Genomic DNA, 17414 nt, shown 5'->3' on the forward strand with positions numbered 1-17414 from the left:
CACAGTACAGGCCCTTCGGCCCTCGATGTTGTGCCGACCTGAAGCCCATCTAACCTACACTATTCCATGTACGTCCACATGCTTATCCAATGACGACTTAAATGTACCTAAACTTGGCGAATCTACTACTGTTGCAGGCAAAGCGTTCCATTCCCTTACTACTCTGAGTAAAGAAACTATCTCTGACATCTGTCCTATATCTTTCACACCTCAATTTAAAGCTATGACCCTCATGCTCGCCGTCACCATCCTAGGAAAAAGGCTCTCCCTATCCACCCTATCTAACCCTCTGATTATTTTATGTTTCAATTAAGTCACCTCTCAACCTTCTTCTCTCTAATGAAAACAGCCTCAAGTCCCTCAGCCTTTCCCCGTAAGACCTTCACGAAAGCAAAAACAAATTAATGTTTTTCTCAATTTATTATAATAGAGTTTACATTTCAAGGTATCTCACTGTTCTGCAGTGTTTTTGGATACGGTGTTGCCATGAAAATATTAGCATTTACATACAACCTTCCTCTTTCTTTTGAATCATTAATCTGAGTGAACGAACGGCACCAAAATTCCTGTAAGTACCAAGATGTCTCATGGAATCATCCACTATGGCTATTCCATACCCATAAATCCAGTTCTAAGAAATTCATTTGTGTCACATTTTTCATGAGTACATGTCTCGTCACTTTACAACCACTGGAATGCTTCTGAAGCACCATCGCTACTGTAACATTGCACCAAAAAATCTTCAGAGGGAAATACACTCCTCAGTCTCCAAGAAGCAACATACATCTGTCTCACAAAATGACCTTCTAACCGTGTTTGGTATGTGGAAATAAGGTTCACTAGTTCAATACCAGCAAAAGTTGATTGCCTGATGAAGGTGCGTTGGATAGAGCATGCTGGTAACCACTGGAGTTTGGATAAGAAAGAAGCAACTTGATAAGGTAGAAGTTCCTGTCAGGGTGGATGTGGAAAGAATGTTTCATATTGTTGGAGATTTTAAGTTGGGTGGATTGGGGTTCATTGACTAACAGTAAGGGATTGACAGGGGCAAACATTTTTGGGAAATTTTACCCAAATTTGGTTGATGCAGAATCCTTGAATGTTTTTTAAGACAGTGATAAAGGCTGCTAAACTTTTGATAACAAAGGTGGTGAAAGCTTATTGTCCAGATCTTGTTGTATTTGGACAGGCACTGCTTCAGTGCCCAAACAGTCATGAATATACTGAACTTTGTGTAATCATTGACAAGCATCCTCACAACTGACATTATAACAGAGGGAAGATCACTAATGATACAACTGAAGATAGTCTGGCCTAGATCACTAGCTTGAGGAACTTCTGCAGAGATATACTGGAACTGAGGGGACTGACCTCCAGCAACAACAACCATCTTCCTATGTGCCAGTTGTGTTTACAACCAGCAAAGTCTACTCCCAATTCCCATTTTTCTAGGGCTCCCTAATGCCACACTCGGTCAAATGCAGCCTTGATGTCAAGGCCTGTCACTCTCACCTTTGGATTTCAGTTCTTTTGTCCATGTTTGAACTAAGGGATGTAATGAGGTAAGGGGCTGAATGGTCCTGGAAGAACCCAAACTGGATGTCATTGAGTAGGTGCTACTTGGTTGATGACACCTTCCATCACTTTATCAATGATCGAAAGTAGACAGATGTGGTGGTAATTTGTTGGGTTGGTTGCCCTGCTTTTTGTGTACAGGATATACCTGTGCAATTTTCCAACTGTCGAGTATGATGCCAGTGTTGAGAGCTTGGTTAGGGGAATGGCAAATTCTACAGTATAAACCTTCAGTATTATTGCCGAAATGTTGTCAGGGCGCACAACCTTAGCAGTATCCAGTGCCTTCAGCCCTTTTTGCTGTCACATGGAGTGCATTGAATTGTCTGAATACCGGGATCTGTGATGCTGAGGACCACTGGAAGTGGCCAAGATGGGCCATCCACTCAGCACTTCTGGCTGAAGATTGCTGCAAATGCTTCAGCCTTATATTTGCACTGATGTGTCGATTCTTCCATCATTGAGGATGGGGATATTTTTGGACCTTCCACCTCCAGTGAGTTGTTTAACTGTCCACCACCACTCATGACTGGATGTGGCAGGGCTGCAGAGCTTAGATCTGAGATTTGAGATTGTATCACTTCAGGAGGATGTCTTAGAATGTTTTACAGAGCAAAGAAGAAAACAGTTTCAATATTTCGCGATCAGGACATTTATCTTGTGCTCTGACTTTGAATATGTGCAATGGAAATAAATTACAGCCAAAAATAGCTTGAAATGAGCATCATAAAATATATCTATCATTTTGACACATGGTGAAACTACTGTAGCATTCCAACCTAGCTACAGTCCCGCGAGCGAACGTTACTAACATCATAACAAAAATAGGTGGCAAATACATAAAAACACGACAAATGAAATTTAAAATAAAGTTCATCTGCTTCTGCTTTCATCTTCCATTACTGGTAGGATTTCTTTCAGCTCTTGTGCCCTTCTCAGATTTCTCAAACTTAACATCTTCCTTGTAATTTTTAAAAATTAATTTAAAAACACACTCTTTGAATGTCTTTGGCCCCTATCTTTCATCACAAAACGCCCATAACCCCTACCCATTCAGACTTTTGCTCTCTCCAAAAATGTTTTCCATGACGCCGCCCTAGGATTGCCAACTCCAACTGGATGCATTTCTGAATGTTTAATTAGATGACGCACTGCTTCCTTCTTATCTACCTCAACCCTACCCTCCTGCCGTTGGCTGCCACTTCTATCACCGTGCACACCAATTTTACTCTGCCAATTCACAAGTAAACAGACATCCTAACAATCTCAAGATTCTTGACTATCAGCCTTTTCTCATCAACAGCTTTATGTTTTTAAGTAATAGAAGTGTTGAATAAAATATTAATACAAAACCTCTGATTCTTCACCATAAGTGATCACAGAGATGGCCCTAAGATAAACCTTTAATTTTGGACATTCCTACACTACCATGAAGGATAAGGCAGCTACTCCAGCAAGATGGCAGCAGGGTAAGTTGTTTCATTCGGAGCTCCACTCTGCTCACCAGTTCCCTTTCCTTTTTTTTGCCTCTTCTTCTCTCCTCATTGCAGTAAATCTATCCCCGCCCACCCACCGGCGTTTTAACTACCTACCTAATGAGTCGGGAAGGAGTCAGGCCACAACTGGAACCATGAGGCTGAAGCCAAATGTGTGGGCCATGTCTGTAGTGGCTGTGGCGAGAGCAAAAGACTACCCTGACTTGTTGGCTTTGCTCTCAGCAAAGCACACTCAATTCTCTATTTTACATCGATCATTTACACCCATTTTAGATCTCAGTCACTCCTTCACCACCATAAGCACTGCCATTGTCTTTCGCTCTGGGCAGCCTCATCACCTGTTACACTCACACCACTTCTCCCTCTGTCATTAAGACACGCCACTGTCCAACCCCTTTCAGTTCCACAGAGGAGATATCGGATTTGAAAAATTAACTGTGTTCCTCTCATAACGGTTGACAGACTTGCTGAGTTTCTATAGCACTTTCTGGTTTGATTTCAGACTTCTAAGGTCCATTGTGTTTTGCTTTTATTTAGGAGACTGCATGACTAACAAAACTGTATGGATAAATGGGTCCTCTTCAGATTGGGAGAATGAGACATAGGGGTCCCGCAGGCGGTCTGTTGGACCTTCAATGTTTCATCATTTATCTTAATGTAAGATGAGGGGATCAAAGTCAAAGTGGGTAAATTTGCAGAGGACACAAAGGCAGTTAGAAAAGTATATTGTCAAGATGTCATAACCCACCTATAATCTGTCTGCATCCTTGTTATGCCAATAGACAAATGTCTGGCAGATGGAATATGATGTGACAAAATGATCAATTTGGTAGGAAGAGCAAAAGTGTAATGCTTAATGGAGAATGACCGGCAGAATTCCAAAGTTCAGAGGGATCCAGGTGTTCCAGTGCATGAATAACATGGGAGGTGACGCCATTGTGGTATTATTACTGCAACCTTAATCCAAGGACCCAGGTAATACTCTAGGGACCCCGGTTCGAAATCTGCCACAAATGGTAGAATTTGAGTTCAATAAAACTCTGGAATTAAAAGTCTAATGATAACCATGAATCCATTGTCGATTGTTGGAAAAACTCATCTGGTTCACTAAGGTCCTGCAGGGTTGAAACTGCCATTCTTACCAAGTGAGCTGTACATGCGACTCCAGACCTACAGCAATGTGGGGTTGATTCTTAACTGCCCTCTGGACAAAGTGATTCACTTTGGAAGGAGTAACAGGAATAGAGTGTACTGGGCTAATGGTAAAATTCTTGGTAGTGTGGATGAGCAGAGAGATCCCAGTGTCCATGTGCATAGATCCCTGAAAGTTGCCTCCCAGGTTGATAGGGTTGTTAAGAAGGTGTACAGTGTGTCAGGTTTTATTGGTAGAGGGATTGAGTTTCAAAGCCATAACGTCATGTTGCAGCTGTACAAAACTCTGGTGCGGCTGCACTTGGAGTATTCCGTACAGTTCTGGTCGCCGGATTGTAGGAAGGATGTGGAAGCATTGGAAAGGTTGCAGAGGAGATTTACCAGGATGTTGCCTGGTATGGAGGGTAGGTCTTATGAGGAAAGGCTGAGGGACTTGAGGCTGTTTTCGTTAGAGAGAAGGTGGTTATCAGGCGACTTAAGAGAGACATCCAAGATGATCAGAGGATTAGATCCGGTGGACAGAGAGAGCCTTTTTCCTGGGATGGTGATGGCTATCACGAGGGGGCATAGTTTTAAATTGAGGGGTGATAGATATAGGACAGATGTCAGAGGTAGGTTCCTTAGGCAGAGCAGTAAGGGCGTGGAATTCCCTGTCTGCAACAGTAGTAGACTCGTCAAGTTTAAGGGCATTTAAATGGTCATTGGATAAACATATGGATGATAATGGAATAGTGTAGGTTAGATGGGCTTCAGATTGGTTTCACAGGTCGGCACAACATCGAGAGCCAAAGGGCCTGTACTGCGCTGTAATGTTCTATGTTCTAATCAGCTTGCCTTCTCTCCATGGATGCTGCCTGACCTACTGTGATCTCCAGCACTTTTTGTTTTCAGTTCAGATTCCAGCATCTGCAGTAATTTGCTCTTTCTTACATTAGTTAGCTAAACCTCTATCCATGCTAACATACTTCCTCCAACACAATGAACTCTTAAATAGCCTAATGTACGGTACCTTATCAAACGCCTTATAAAAATTTAACTATCTTATATCCACTGTTTCCTCTATCTATCTTGTTACCTCCTCGAATAATTCTAGCAAATGTGTCAGGCATGATTTCCCCTTCACGAAGCCATGCTGACTCAGCTTGATTATATTATGCATTTCTAAACGCTCGAGTACACCCTCTGTAATAGACTCTAACATGGGCAGCACGGTGGCTCAGTGGTTAGCACGGCTGCCTCACAGTGCCAGGAACCTGAGTTCGATTCCACCCTCGAGTGACTTTCTATGTGGAGTTTGCACACACTCCTTGTGTCAGCAAGGGTCTCCTCCGGTTTCCACCCACAGTGCAAAGATGCGCAGGCTCGGCGGATTGGCCATGCTTAACTGCCTTGTGTTCAGGGATGTGTAGATTAGGGGATGGGTCTGAGTGAGATGCTCCAAGGGTCACAGTGTGGACTTGGTGGGCCAAAGAGCCTGTTTCCACACTGTAGGGATTCAATGAAAAAACGTTTTCTCAATAACAGATACGAATAGATGAATCTTACGGGCCTGGAGTTATCAGTTTTGTGTCTCCTTCTCCTTTATTTTAAAGGTTTTGTAATAAAATAAAATTTGGCAGTTTTCCAATCCTCTGAGAATTTTCCAGAATCTAAGGATTCTTGGAAGATTACTAATGCTGTATCCACTATCTCTGTAGCTACATCCTTTAATACCTTAGGATGCTTCCCATCAGATCTAAGAGTCTTATCAGTCTTTAGCTTCATTAATTTCCCCAGTACTTTTTCTCTGTTAAATTAAGTTTCCTCTCCTCCTTTTGCCCTTTAGGCATTTAGTCATATTACTGTTTTCGACTGTGAGGAATAAGGCAATGTATTATAAAGAATCCCTGCAGGGCAGACTGAGGCAATTTGTAACATCAAAACCTCACTGACACTCCAAAGCATATCCTACCCTATCCCTGCTGGCACACATTTACCACAGTTAACCCACCCAGTATGCACATCCCTGAACAGGACAATTTAGCGTGACCAATCCACCCAATCTGCACATCTTTGAACTGTGGGCAGAAGTTGGAACATCAGACAGAAATTCAAGCAAATAAAGGGAGAATGTGTGAACTCCATACCAACATGTGTCCAAGACTGGAATTGAATCTGGGTCCCTGGATTTGCGAAACCGCAGTGCTAACCATTGTGCCACCTTAATTATTCAAAGCTTATGCTATTTCTTGACTCCCCAACATTATTTCCCAAGCTCCATTCTCTAACGGAGCCTGTGCTCACTTTGAAGAGAAATGCTGGGAGATTACAAGCCCTCAGATTGTCAAATAAAAAAAACTTCCACTAATATTACATCCTCCTCAACCTAAGATAATAAAATGTGAGGCTGGATGAACACAGCAGGCCAAGCAGCATCTCAGGAGCACAAAAGCTTACGTTTCGGGCCTAGACTCTTCATCAGAGAGGGGGATGGGGTGGGGGTTCTGGAATAAATAGGGAGAGGGGAGGAGGCGGACCGAAGATGGAGAGAAAAGAAGATAGGTGGAGAGAGTATAGGTGGGGAGGTAGGGAGGGGATAGGTCAGTCCAGGGAAGACGGACAGGTCAAGGAGGTGGGACGAGGTTAGTAGGTAGGAGACGGAGGTGTGGCTTGGGGTGGGAGGAAGGGATGGGTGAGAGGAGGCAGAGACAGGTTGGACTGGTTTTGGGATGCAGTGGGGGGAGGGGACGAACTGGGCTGGTTTTGGGATGCGGTGGGGGAAGGGGAGATTTTGAAGCTGGTGAAGTCCACATTGATACCATTGGGCTGCAGGGTTCCCAAGCGGAATATGAGTTGCTGTTCCTGCAACCTTCGGGTGGCATCATTGTGGCACTGCAGGAGGCCCATGATGAACATGTCATCCAGAGAATGGGAGGAGGAGTGGAAATGGTTTGCGACTGGGAGGTGCAGTTGTTTATTGCGAACCGAGCGGAGGTGTTCTACAAAGCGGTCCCCAACCCTCCGCTTGGTTTCCCCAATGTAGAGGAAGCCACACCGGGTACAGTGGATGCAGTATACCACATTGGCAGATGTGCAGGTGAACCTCTGCTTAATGTGGAATGTCATCTTGGGGCCTGGGACAGGGGTGAGGGAGGTGGTGTGGGGGCAAGCGTAGCATTTCCTGCGGTTGCAGGGGAAGGTGCCGGGTGTGGTGGGGTTGGAGGACAGCGTGGAGCGAACAAGGGAGTCACGGAGAGAGTGGTCTCTCCGGAAAGCAGACAGGGGTGGGGATGGAAAAATGCCTTGGGTGGTGGGGTTGGATTATAGATGGCGGAAGTGTCGGAGGATGATGCGTTGTATCCGGAGGTTGGTGGGGTGGTGTGAGAGAACGAGGGGGATCCGCTTTGGGCGGTTGTGGCGGGGGTGGGGTGTGAGCCATGTGTTGCGGGAAATGTGGGAGACGTGGTCAAGGGTGTTCTCGACCACTGTGGGGGGGAAAGTTGCGGTCTTTGAAGAATTTGGACATCTGGGATGTGCAGGAGTGGAATGCCTCATCCTGGGAGCAGATGCGGCGGAGGCGGAGGATTTGGGAATAGGGGATGGAATTTTTGCGGGAGGGAGGAGGTGTATTCTAGGTAGCTGTGGGAGTCGGTGAGCTTGAAATGGACATCAGTTACAAGCTGGTTGCCTGAGATGGAGACTGAGAGGTCCAGGAAGGTGAGGGATGTGCTGGAGATGGCCCAGGTGAACCTGAGGTTGGGGTGGAAGGTGTTGGTGAAGTGGATGAACTGTGCGAGCACCTCTGGGGAGCAAGAGGCGTCGCCGATACAGTCATCAATGTAACGGAGGAAGAGGTGGGGTTTGGGGCCTGTGTAGGTGCAGAAGAGGGACAGTTCCACGTAACCTACAAAGAGGCAGGCATAGCTGGGGTCCATGCGGGTGCCCATTCATCTCCACCTATCTGGACTCCATCTTCTCCCCTTTGGTCCAGGAACTCCCTACCTACGTCCGTGACACCACCCACGCCCTCCACCTCTCCAGGACTTCCAATTCCCTGGCCCCCAACACCTCATTTTCACCATGGACGTCCAGTCCCTATACACCTGTATTCCGCGTGCAGATGGCCTCAAGGCCCTCCGCTTCTTCCTGTCCCGCAGGCCCGACCAGTCCCCCTCCACCAACACCTTCATCCGCCTAGCCAAACTCGTCCTCACCCTCAACAACTTCTCTTTCGATTCCTCCCACTTCCTACAGACTAAGTGGGTGGCCATGGGCACCCGCATGGGCCCCAGCTATGCCTGCCTCTTTGTAGGTTACGTGGAACAGTCCCTCTTCCGCACCTACACAGGCCCCAAACCCCACCTCTTCCTCCGTTACATTGATGACTGTATCGGCGACACCTCTTGCTCCCCAGAAGAGCTCGAACAGTTCATCCACTTCACCAACACCTTCCACCCCAACCTCAAGTTCACCTGGGCCATCTCCAGCACATCCCTCACCTTCATGGACCTCTCAGTCTCCATCTCAGGCAATCAGCTTGTAACTGATGTCCATTTCAAGCCCACCGACTCCCACAGCTACCTAGAATACACCTCCTCCCTCCCACCCACCCTCCCGCAAAAATTCCATCCCCTATTCCCAAATCCTCCGCCTCCGCCGCATCTGCTCCCAGGATGAGGCATTCCACACCCGCACATCCCAGATGTCCAAGTTCTTCAAAGACCGCAACTTTCCCCCCACAGTGGTCGAGAACGCCCTTGACCACGTCACCCACATTTCCCGCAACACATCCCTCACACCCCACCCCCGCCACAGCCGCCCAAAGAGGATCCCCCTCGTTCTCACACACCACCGCACCAGCCTCCGGATACAACGCATCATCCTCCAACACTTCCGCCATCTATACTCTGACCCCACCACCCAAGACATTTTTCCATTCCCACCCGTCTGCTTTCTGGAGAGACCACTCTCTCCGTGACTCCCTTGTTCGCTCCACACTGTCCTCCAACCCCACCACACCCGGCACCTTCCCCTGCAACCGCAGGAAATGCTACACTTGCCCCCACACCTCCTCCCTCACCCCTATCCCAGGCCCCAAGATGACTTTCCACATTAAGCAGAGGTTCACCTGCACATCTGCCAATGTGGTATACTGCATCCACTGTACCCGGTGTGGCTTCCTCTACATTGGGGAAACCAAGCGGAGGGTTGGGGACCGCTTTGCAGAACACCTCCGCTCGGTTCGCAATAAACAACAGCACCTCCCAGTCGCAAATCATTTCCACTCCCCCTCCCATTCTTTAGATGACATGTTCATCATGGGCCTCCTGCAGTGCCACAATGATGCCACCCGAAGGTTGCAGGAACAGCAACTCATATTCCGCTTGGGAACCCTGCAGCCATATGGTATCAATGTGGACTTCACCAGTTTCAAAATCTCCCCTTCCCCCACCGCATCCCAAAACCAGCCCAGTTCGTCCCCTCCCCCGACTGCACCACACAACCAGCCCAGCTCTTCCCCTCCACCCACTGCATCCCAAAACCAGTCCAACCTGTCTCTGCCTCCCTAACCGGTTCTTCCTCTCACCCATCCCTTCCTCCCACCCCAAGCCGCACCCCCAGCTACCTACAAACCTCATCCCACCTCCTTGGCCTGTCCGTCTTCCCTGGACTGACCTATTCCCTCCCTACCTCCCCACCTATACTCTCTCTACCTATCTTCTTTTCTCTCCATCTTCGGTCCACCTCCCCCTCTCTCCCTATTTATTCCAGTTCCCTCCCTCCATCCCCCTCTCTGAAGAAGGGTCTAGGCCCGAAACATCAGCTTTTGTGCTCCTGAGATGCTGCTTGGCCTGCTGTGTTCATCCAGCCTCACACTTTATTATCTGGGATTCTGCAGCATCTGCAGTTCCCATTGTCTGCTCCTCAACTTAAATTGTCCCCTAGCGCTTTACTGCCATTGAGTAGCGGTACATTCTGATACGTGGTCACTGTTCCAACAGGAATTGTTCTACATGATCTGTGCGCTGCTGGAGAGAGTTTTTTCACATATACTAACACATTAGGTCAGAGTTTAATTAAAGAGCCAGGTAAAAATTCTGAACTTTAACCTAATACATCCTTTATGGGAAACCTGGAGATTAAGGAGAAAGGGCTAAGTCCAAAGTAGAGAAGGCAGTGCGTAACACTGAGGAAACAATGCAATTTGCAACTTGTATTAAAATTATTTCGGAAGGTCATACTTCACAACTTGCCAATGATATCGGAATGAGAACAGAGAAAAAGAGAGAAACTACAGAAACAGCAAGGCAATGCTGAAAGTTCACCACCACACAGCAAGGAGGAAGAAATAACTCATACCTTCTGGCTGATACATATACACTAGGAGATTCTTTTCACGATCAGACACTGAAATCAAAGAAAAAAATAGATGGTCAGTTCCACTTAAAGAGAAAGATGCAAATATACCTAAGTACTTAAAACCTGCATAGCTACTTACACTGAAAAGCTCTGATAAGAAAGTATCTGGACTTGAAACATTAGCTTGCTTTCTCTCCACCGATGCTGCCTGACCCATGTGATTTTCCACATTTTTTTTTTGTTTTGTTTACAGACTTGTCAGGCTCGTCCAGTGTTTTCACAAGTTTTTGAATTCACTGATGGAGCGTCATTAACTGGCCAGCGTTTATTGCCCATCCTGATTTGTCCTTCTGAAGGCAGCTGTGAGCTGCCTTCTTGAACTGTTACAGTCCATGCGCTATAAGTAGACCCACAATGCCATTAGGAAGGGAGTTTATGGCTCGTGATCCAACAACACCAAAGGGATGATGAAGTGAAGTAAGGTGAGTGGCTCAGAGGAAAATCTGCAGATGGTCATGTTGCCACTTATCTGCTGCCTTTGTCCTTTGCAATGCAAGTGCTTGTGATTTGGAAGGCAAAGTCTAAGGAGCTTTGATGACTTTCTGTAGTTAATCTTGTAGATAGTCCATTCCACTGCCAACAAGTGGTGGAGGGAGTGGATTCCAGTGGATGTAGTGCCAATTTGTGGGCTGCGTTGTTCTGTATGGTGTCAAGCTTTTTGAGTGTTGTTGGAGCTGCATCCATCCAGGCAAGTGGGAAGGATTCCATCACATTTCTGACTTGGGCCTTGTCAACAGTGAACAGGCTTTGGGTAGTATAGTGATGAATTACTTGCTCATGATTCCTAGCATTTGGATGGTTCTTGTGGCCACTGTATTTCTATAGCAAGTCCAGTTCAGTTTCTGGTCCATTGTAACTGCAAGGATGCTGATAGTAGGGGATTTGATGCTGGTAACTTCCAACCAGAAGCACAAGGACAACAGGTACATGGGAACACCACTCCCTGACTTGTGGAAACACACCACTCTGTTCTCTAGACAGCATGTCTGAACATAGAACATTATAGCACAGTACAGGCCCTTGGACCCTCAATGTTGCGCCAACCTGTGAAACGAATCAGAAGCCCATCTAACCTACACTATTCCATTATCATCCATTTGTTTATCCAATGACCATTTAAATGCCCTTAAACTTGACGAGTCTACTACTGTTGCAGGCAGGGCGTTCCACGCCCTTACTACCCTCTGAGTAAAGTCTGTCTCAGGCTTGCTGCAGTGTTCCAGCAAAGTTCAACACAAGCTGGATGAACAACATTTCATTTTCTGCTCAGGGACCCTGCTGCCCTCCGGACTCAATATCAAGTAATTTTAGGGCCTAAACTCTCTCATGTCCTAGTCCCCTATCCCGCACACCAGGCCTTGTTATCACATAGCCAGCCATTACACAGTATCTACTGGTAGTCAATACAGAATAGTACAGCACAGCACAGGCCCTTCAGCCCACAATGTTGTGCCGACCAATTATCCTACTAAAGTCAATCTACACTGCACACCCTACATTTCACTATCCTCCTTGTGCCTTAAACAACTCCATCCAAGAGTTGTTTAAAAGTCTCTAAAGTACCTGAGTCCACTACCACTGCCGGCAGCACATTCCACATGCCCTCAGTGCAAAGAACCTGCCTCTGACATCTCCCCTATACTTTCCTCCAATCACCCTAAAATTATGTCCCATCATAATAGTCTTTTCCACCCTGGGAAAGTGTCTTTGGCTGTCCACTCTATGTCTCTCATTATTTTGTACACGTCTGTCAAGTTACCTCTCATCCTTCTTTGCTCCAATGAAAAAGCCCTAGCTCCCTCAATCTTTCCTCATGAGACCTGTCCTCCAGTCCAGGCAGCATCCTGGTAATTTTCCTCTGCACCCTCTGTAAAGCTTCCACATCTTTCTTGTCACCAACAGTTCCCATTAACAGCTATTCTCCCTCCTAGTTATCAACTCCTTTGTCTATCCAGCTGCTTTTCTTTCTCTTTGGGCTCTGTACTTCATCCGATCGTTTACTCCCTACCCCATCCCACTCCCTATTTTCTGCATATAAACCGCGTTTTCCCAGCTACCATCAGTTCTGAGGAAGGGTCACTGGACCCAAAAAGTTAACTCTGACAGATGCTGACAGACCTGCCGAGCTTTTCCAGCAACTTCTGTTTTTGATCCTGACTTGTGGATTCTGGGTAATCCAAGATGGAGGATGGGAGAAAATTGTGGCTGTAACAGCTGCTCCTTTCATTGAGGTATTTTCAGTGTGAGAGCTGATTTTCTCAAATTCTTGGAGCACTAGTTAATGTTTTATAAGCTGTTGCATTGTTTTTGAACTTTGTGGAAGAGCTCAAAACAATGCCATTTTAAACATGGAGGAAGAGAGAGGCAGCAGGTACCACATGGGAGGTGAAAAAGGAGCAAGTGAATCTGCACAGTTGCCTGGCTAGGCAGTAAAGTTTCACAGCTGACTGCCTCTGCTGTTAGTTTCAAGTATTTCTGGATAGGGGGCTGTTCTAAGCAAAATACACAAATATGAAATCTACAGCTGACCTGGGAGAAACCTGTGTGCAGAGCTCACACTAGGGGGAACACCTAGATGGTTCTTTTTTTAAAAAAAGTTTAACTTTTTTTTGTAAATCTACAACAGTAAGTTGAGTGGGGTTTTTTTGATTAGATACTTTGAGATCTGTCTCTTGATTAAACGTTATAAAGGATATAAACAGAGGTACCAAGTTACCCTTCAGCAGTAATCTTGTGCTATCTTCTGGGTCCGTACAGTAAGTACAGTCATGTGCTCTTCCTGTTGAATGTGGGAGTTTAGGGAGAGTTTCCATGTTACTGATGATTGTGTCTACAGGAAATGTGTTTTCTGCGAATCTTATTAGATTGCATGGATAGGTTGGAGCGGCAGTTAGAGGCAATGAGAAAGTTTTAGGAGCTAGGGTGTGTAATGGATGGCAGTTTCAGGAAGGAAGAAAAAGCACACATAGTCAGGTAGATGGATTACTTCTAGGAAAGGTAGGAGAGGTAGGCAGATAGCGCAGGAGTCTCCCGTGGCTACTCCAATCTCAAACATGTATTCTGTTTTGGAAAATGTAGAGACTGATGTAGCGCTGACAGCCAGACTTCTGGTACCGAGACTGGCTCTAGTGTAACAAGAGGTGTGCCAGGTTCCGCAAGCAATTGTGATAGGACACTCTCTACTCAGAAGCACAGACAGATATCTGAGGCTGGCAATGAGACATCAGAATGGTGTGTTGCCTCCCTGGTGCAAGGGTCACAGATGTCTCGGAGAGGGTGCAGGACATTCTTAAAGGGGAGAGGGACTAGCAGTAGGCCATTGTACATGTTGGAAATAAAAACACAGGAAGAGGAAACGGCAAGGTTCTGACGGGAGAATATAGGAAGTTAGGCAGGAGGTCCGAGGGTAGTAATATTTGGATTACTGGTGGTGTCATGTGCTAGTAAGAACAGGAGGATACAGCAGATGAATGCGTGTCTGAGGAGCTGGTACAGGGGAGAAGGATTCACATTTTTGGATCACTGGAATCGTTTCTGGGGTAGAAGTGACCTGTTAAAGGAGGATGGGTTGCACCTGAATTGAAAGGGGACTAATATAGTGACAGGGAGATTTGCTAGAGCTTCTCGGGAGGACGTAAATCAGTAAGGGTTGGGGCGGGGGGGCCTTACGAGAAAAGAGATTAGTCTAAGACTGGTACAGTTGGGAAAAGGAGGAAGTCAACATAGTTGGGGCAGGCAGGGACAAAGCAGAGAAAAGGAAAGATTTATTTATTTCAATGCAAGAGGCCCGACAGGTTAGACAGATGAATCCAGGGCACTGTTAGGAACATGGGACTGGGGTACCATAGCAATTACATGGCTCAGGGATGGAGAGAACTGGCAATTATTTGGGTGGATCTGAGAAATAAGACAGGGATGATCACCTTTACTGTGATTGTACTTCTTCAGAAGGGTCCAGACCTAGAACGTCAGCTTTCCTGCTCCTCTGATGCTGCCTGGCCTGCTGTGTTCATCCAGCTCTGCACCTTGTTATCTCAGATTCTCCAGCATCGGCAGTTCCTACTATCTTTGAATAAGCGAGAGCTATTTTTCCTGAAGCGTCAAAGGCTCAGGAGTGACTTTATAGAGGTTTAGAATTCATGAGGGGCATGCACAGGGTGAAAATCAAGGGCTACGAGGAGGGTGCAGGGAAGTGGTATTGAAATGCCCATCAGCCATGATTTAAATGGTGGAGTGGACTTGATGGGCTGAATGGCCTTACTTCCACTTTTATGTCTTATGGTCTTATAAAAGCCAAGGTCTTTTCCTCAGGGTAGGGGAGTCCAAAACTAGAGGATATAGGTTTAAGGTGAGAGAAGAAATACTTAAAAGGAACCCAAGGGGCAAGTTTTTCACCCAGAGGATGGTGTGTATGGAATGAGCTGCCGGAGTAAGTGAGGTAGGTTGATACAATTAGAACATTCAAAAGGCTTCCAAATGGGATGGGTTTAGAGGGATATGGACAAAATGCTGGCAAATGGGACTAGATTAACTTAGCATGTCTGGTATACATGGATGAGTTGGATCAAAGGGTATGTTTCCATGCTACATAGATCTTTGACTTCAAAATATATCTCCCCTCCTTCAGTGTCACTGGGTCAAAATCCAGGCATTTCCCCCTAATTGTATTATGGATCTAACTACAGCACATGGACTGTGGTGGTTAAAGGCAGCAGCTCACCACCACCTATCCATGGGCAACTGAAGGCAGGCAATCAATCCTGGTCCAGCCAACAATGTCCACATCCCAGGAGTGAATTAAAAACTAAAGCAGCAAACCTTTGCACAATGATCCATAACAGGCCGAGAGGGTAACTTACCAAGGAATCCCAACTGAGAGCTGTCCACCATAAATTCTATGCTGTACACTTCCAGAAGCTTGGGATCCTGGGGCACAATTGACATTAACAATTACAGGTGAGATTTGAAAATGGAACACTTACATACTACATCAATACATCTAGAGACCATTCAAACTATTTTCCTTCTCCTTTGAGCATGTCAACCTTTGCCCAGGCTACAACTCCACAATGATCTGGGACTTCTCTGCCATCTAATCAACTATGTAAAAGCCAAGTGCTGGAGAAACCTAGGTCTGGAGAAACCTAGGTCTGGAACTATCGATGGAGAAAGAAACACAGTTAGTGTCTAGTCCAATGGCTGTTCTTCAGAACTGTACTCAAAATGATAACGGTTTGCATCCACAAATATTACCACACCTGCTGAGTTTCTCCAGTCTGTTTTTTTTCCCCTCATGTCTCCAGCATCTACAAAGCATTGTATTTTATAATTTAAAAAAAGCAAAGATCATGAGATTCTGCGCTCCTCAGGGTCTTTCAGCTACCCTGGCTGGATAGGAAGGGGCTTCATGAAACGTCACGAAGTTTGAACCATTTACTAGCATCACACATGAACAAAGGTCCCTTAGACAAGGTTGCAAAGAATGGTGACTGACTTACATCCCAGGGGGCACTAAGCTATTCCCATTACTGCAGTTCAATATGTGCTGCACACGTACCCTGCTAACAAGGGACAGAGTCTTACTCTCCTCCTGGTAGCGGAGGATGGAGACACTTTTCATGATGTCTGCTGCCATGATGAAATTCTTCACGCTGATCATCTGATGAATATAAAGCTGAGTGTCGATGAACGCCATTCCAGTCAGGTCATTGTCTTTCAGGCTCCATAGGAAAATCTGCACAGGAGGAATTTTATCAATGGGACATTACTGAATAGAAGATCAAGGGGAAAAAATATTCAATTCCTTCCAATTCTTAAATTTTAAACAGTCTGCATCAGGAGCTGGTGAGTGCAAGAGTCTTAAGGGACTTTTTAAAAAATTTATCCGAAGTCTAGTCTTTTTCCATTTAATTTAGTTGGTGAGCACAAGAGTTTTAAAAGGCTTTCTTTTTATCTAAATTCACACTTTTCTTTGGGGAAGTTGATAGTGTGGTTGTGATGTTGTTAGACCAGTAATCCAGAAGCCCAAGCTAATGTCTCCATTGGTTAGAACATTGAGTATAGGAGTTCAGACAAAATGTTGCACTTGTACAAATTGTTTGTAAAGCACACAGTTCTGGTTGTACTGCTATAGGAAGGATATTATTAAAGTGGAAAGGGTTCAGAAAAGATTTACAAATACCGGGACTAGGGTGCCTGAATTATATGGAGAGGCTGATCAGGCTGGAACTTTTCTCCCCTGAAATATAGGAGGTGGAGGGGTGACCTTAAAGAGGTTTATAAAATCGTGAGGGACATGCATAAGGTGAATAGCTGAGGTCTTTTTCACTAAGGAAAGAGAATTCAAAATTAAACAGCAAGGGACCTGAGGGATCATGTTTTCACACAGAGGGTGATGCAAATATGGAATGAACTGCCAGAAGAAATGGTGGATGCAAGTACAGTTACAACATATAAAAGACGTGTGGACCAGTACATGAATAGGAAAGGTTTAGAAAGATATGGACAAACAGGCAAATGGGACTAGTTTAGATGTTTCCATACTAACTCTAATGTTCTCAGAACACAGGTTCAAATGCAACAATGGCGGATGGTGAAATTTAAATTCAATTTAGATCCAGAATAAAAAGCTCATATACAAAACACAGCTACCTCTCTAAAGTTGTGGAGATTACCACTAACCAGAAACTGAACTGGACCAAACATATAAATACATAGCTACAGTAGGTCAGAGGATACTCCCCATTTGCCCGAGTGTAGCTCCAACAACATTCAAGAAACTAAACACCATCC

At 45.6% G+C, this 17414-nt stretch overlaps 1 protein-coding gene across 1 annotated transcript in view; it reads right to left on the reverse strand.

The window, feature by feature from the left end:
• Positions 1-17414, reverse strand: part of cpsf1 (cleavage and polyadenylation specific factor 1) — a 149464-nt gene that overhangs the window by 12333 nt on the left and 119717 nt on the right. Inside the window, exons 32-34 of the mRNA XM_059640568.1 lie at positions 16180-16356; positions 15482-15548; positions 10563-10610 (exon numbers count right to left, since the gene is read on the reverse strand). Coding sequence (XP_059496551.1) covers positions 10563-10610; positions 15482-15548; positions 16180-16356 — 292 coding nt within the window. The remainder of the gene's footprint in view (positions 1-10562; positions 10611-15481; positions 15549-16179; positions 16357-17414) is intronic.

This window comes from Stegostoma tigrinum, chromosome 2 (assembly GCF_030684315.1).
Source record: "Stegostoma tigrinum isolate sSteTig4 chromosome 2, sSteTig4.hap1, whole genome shotgun sequence".
Lineage (NCBI taxonomy): Eukaryota > Metazoa > Chordata > Chondrichthyes > Orectolobiformes > Stegostomatidae > Stegostoma > Stegostoma tigrinum.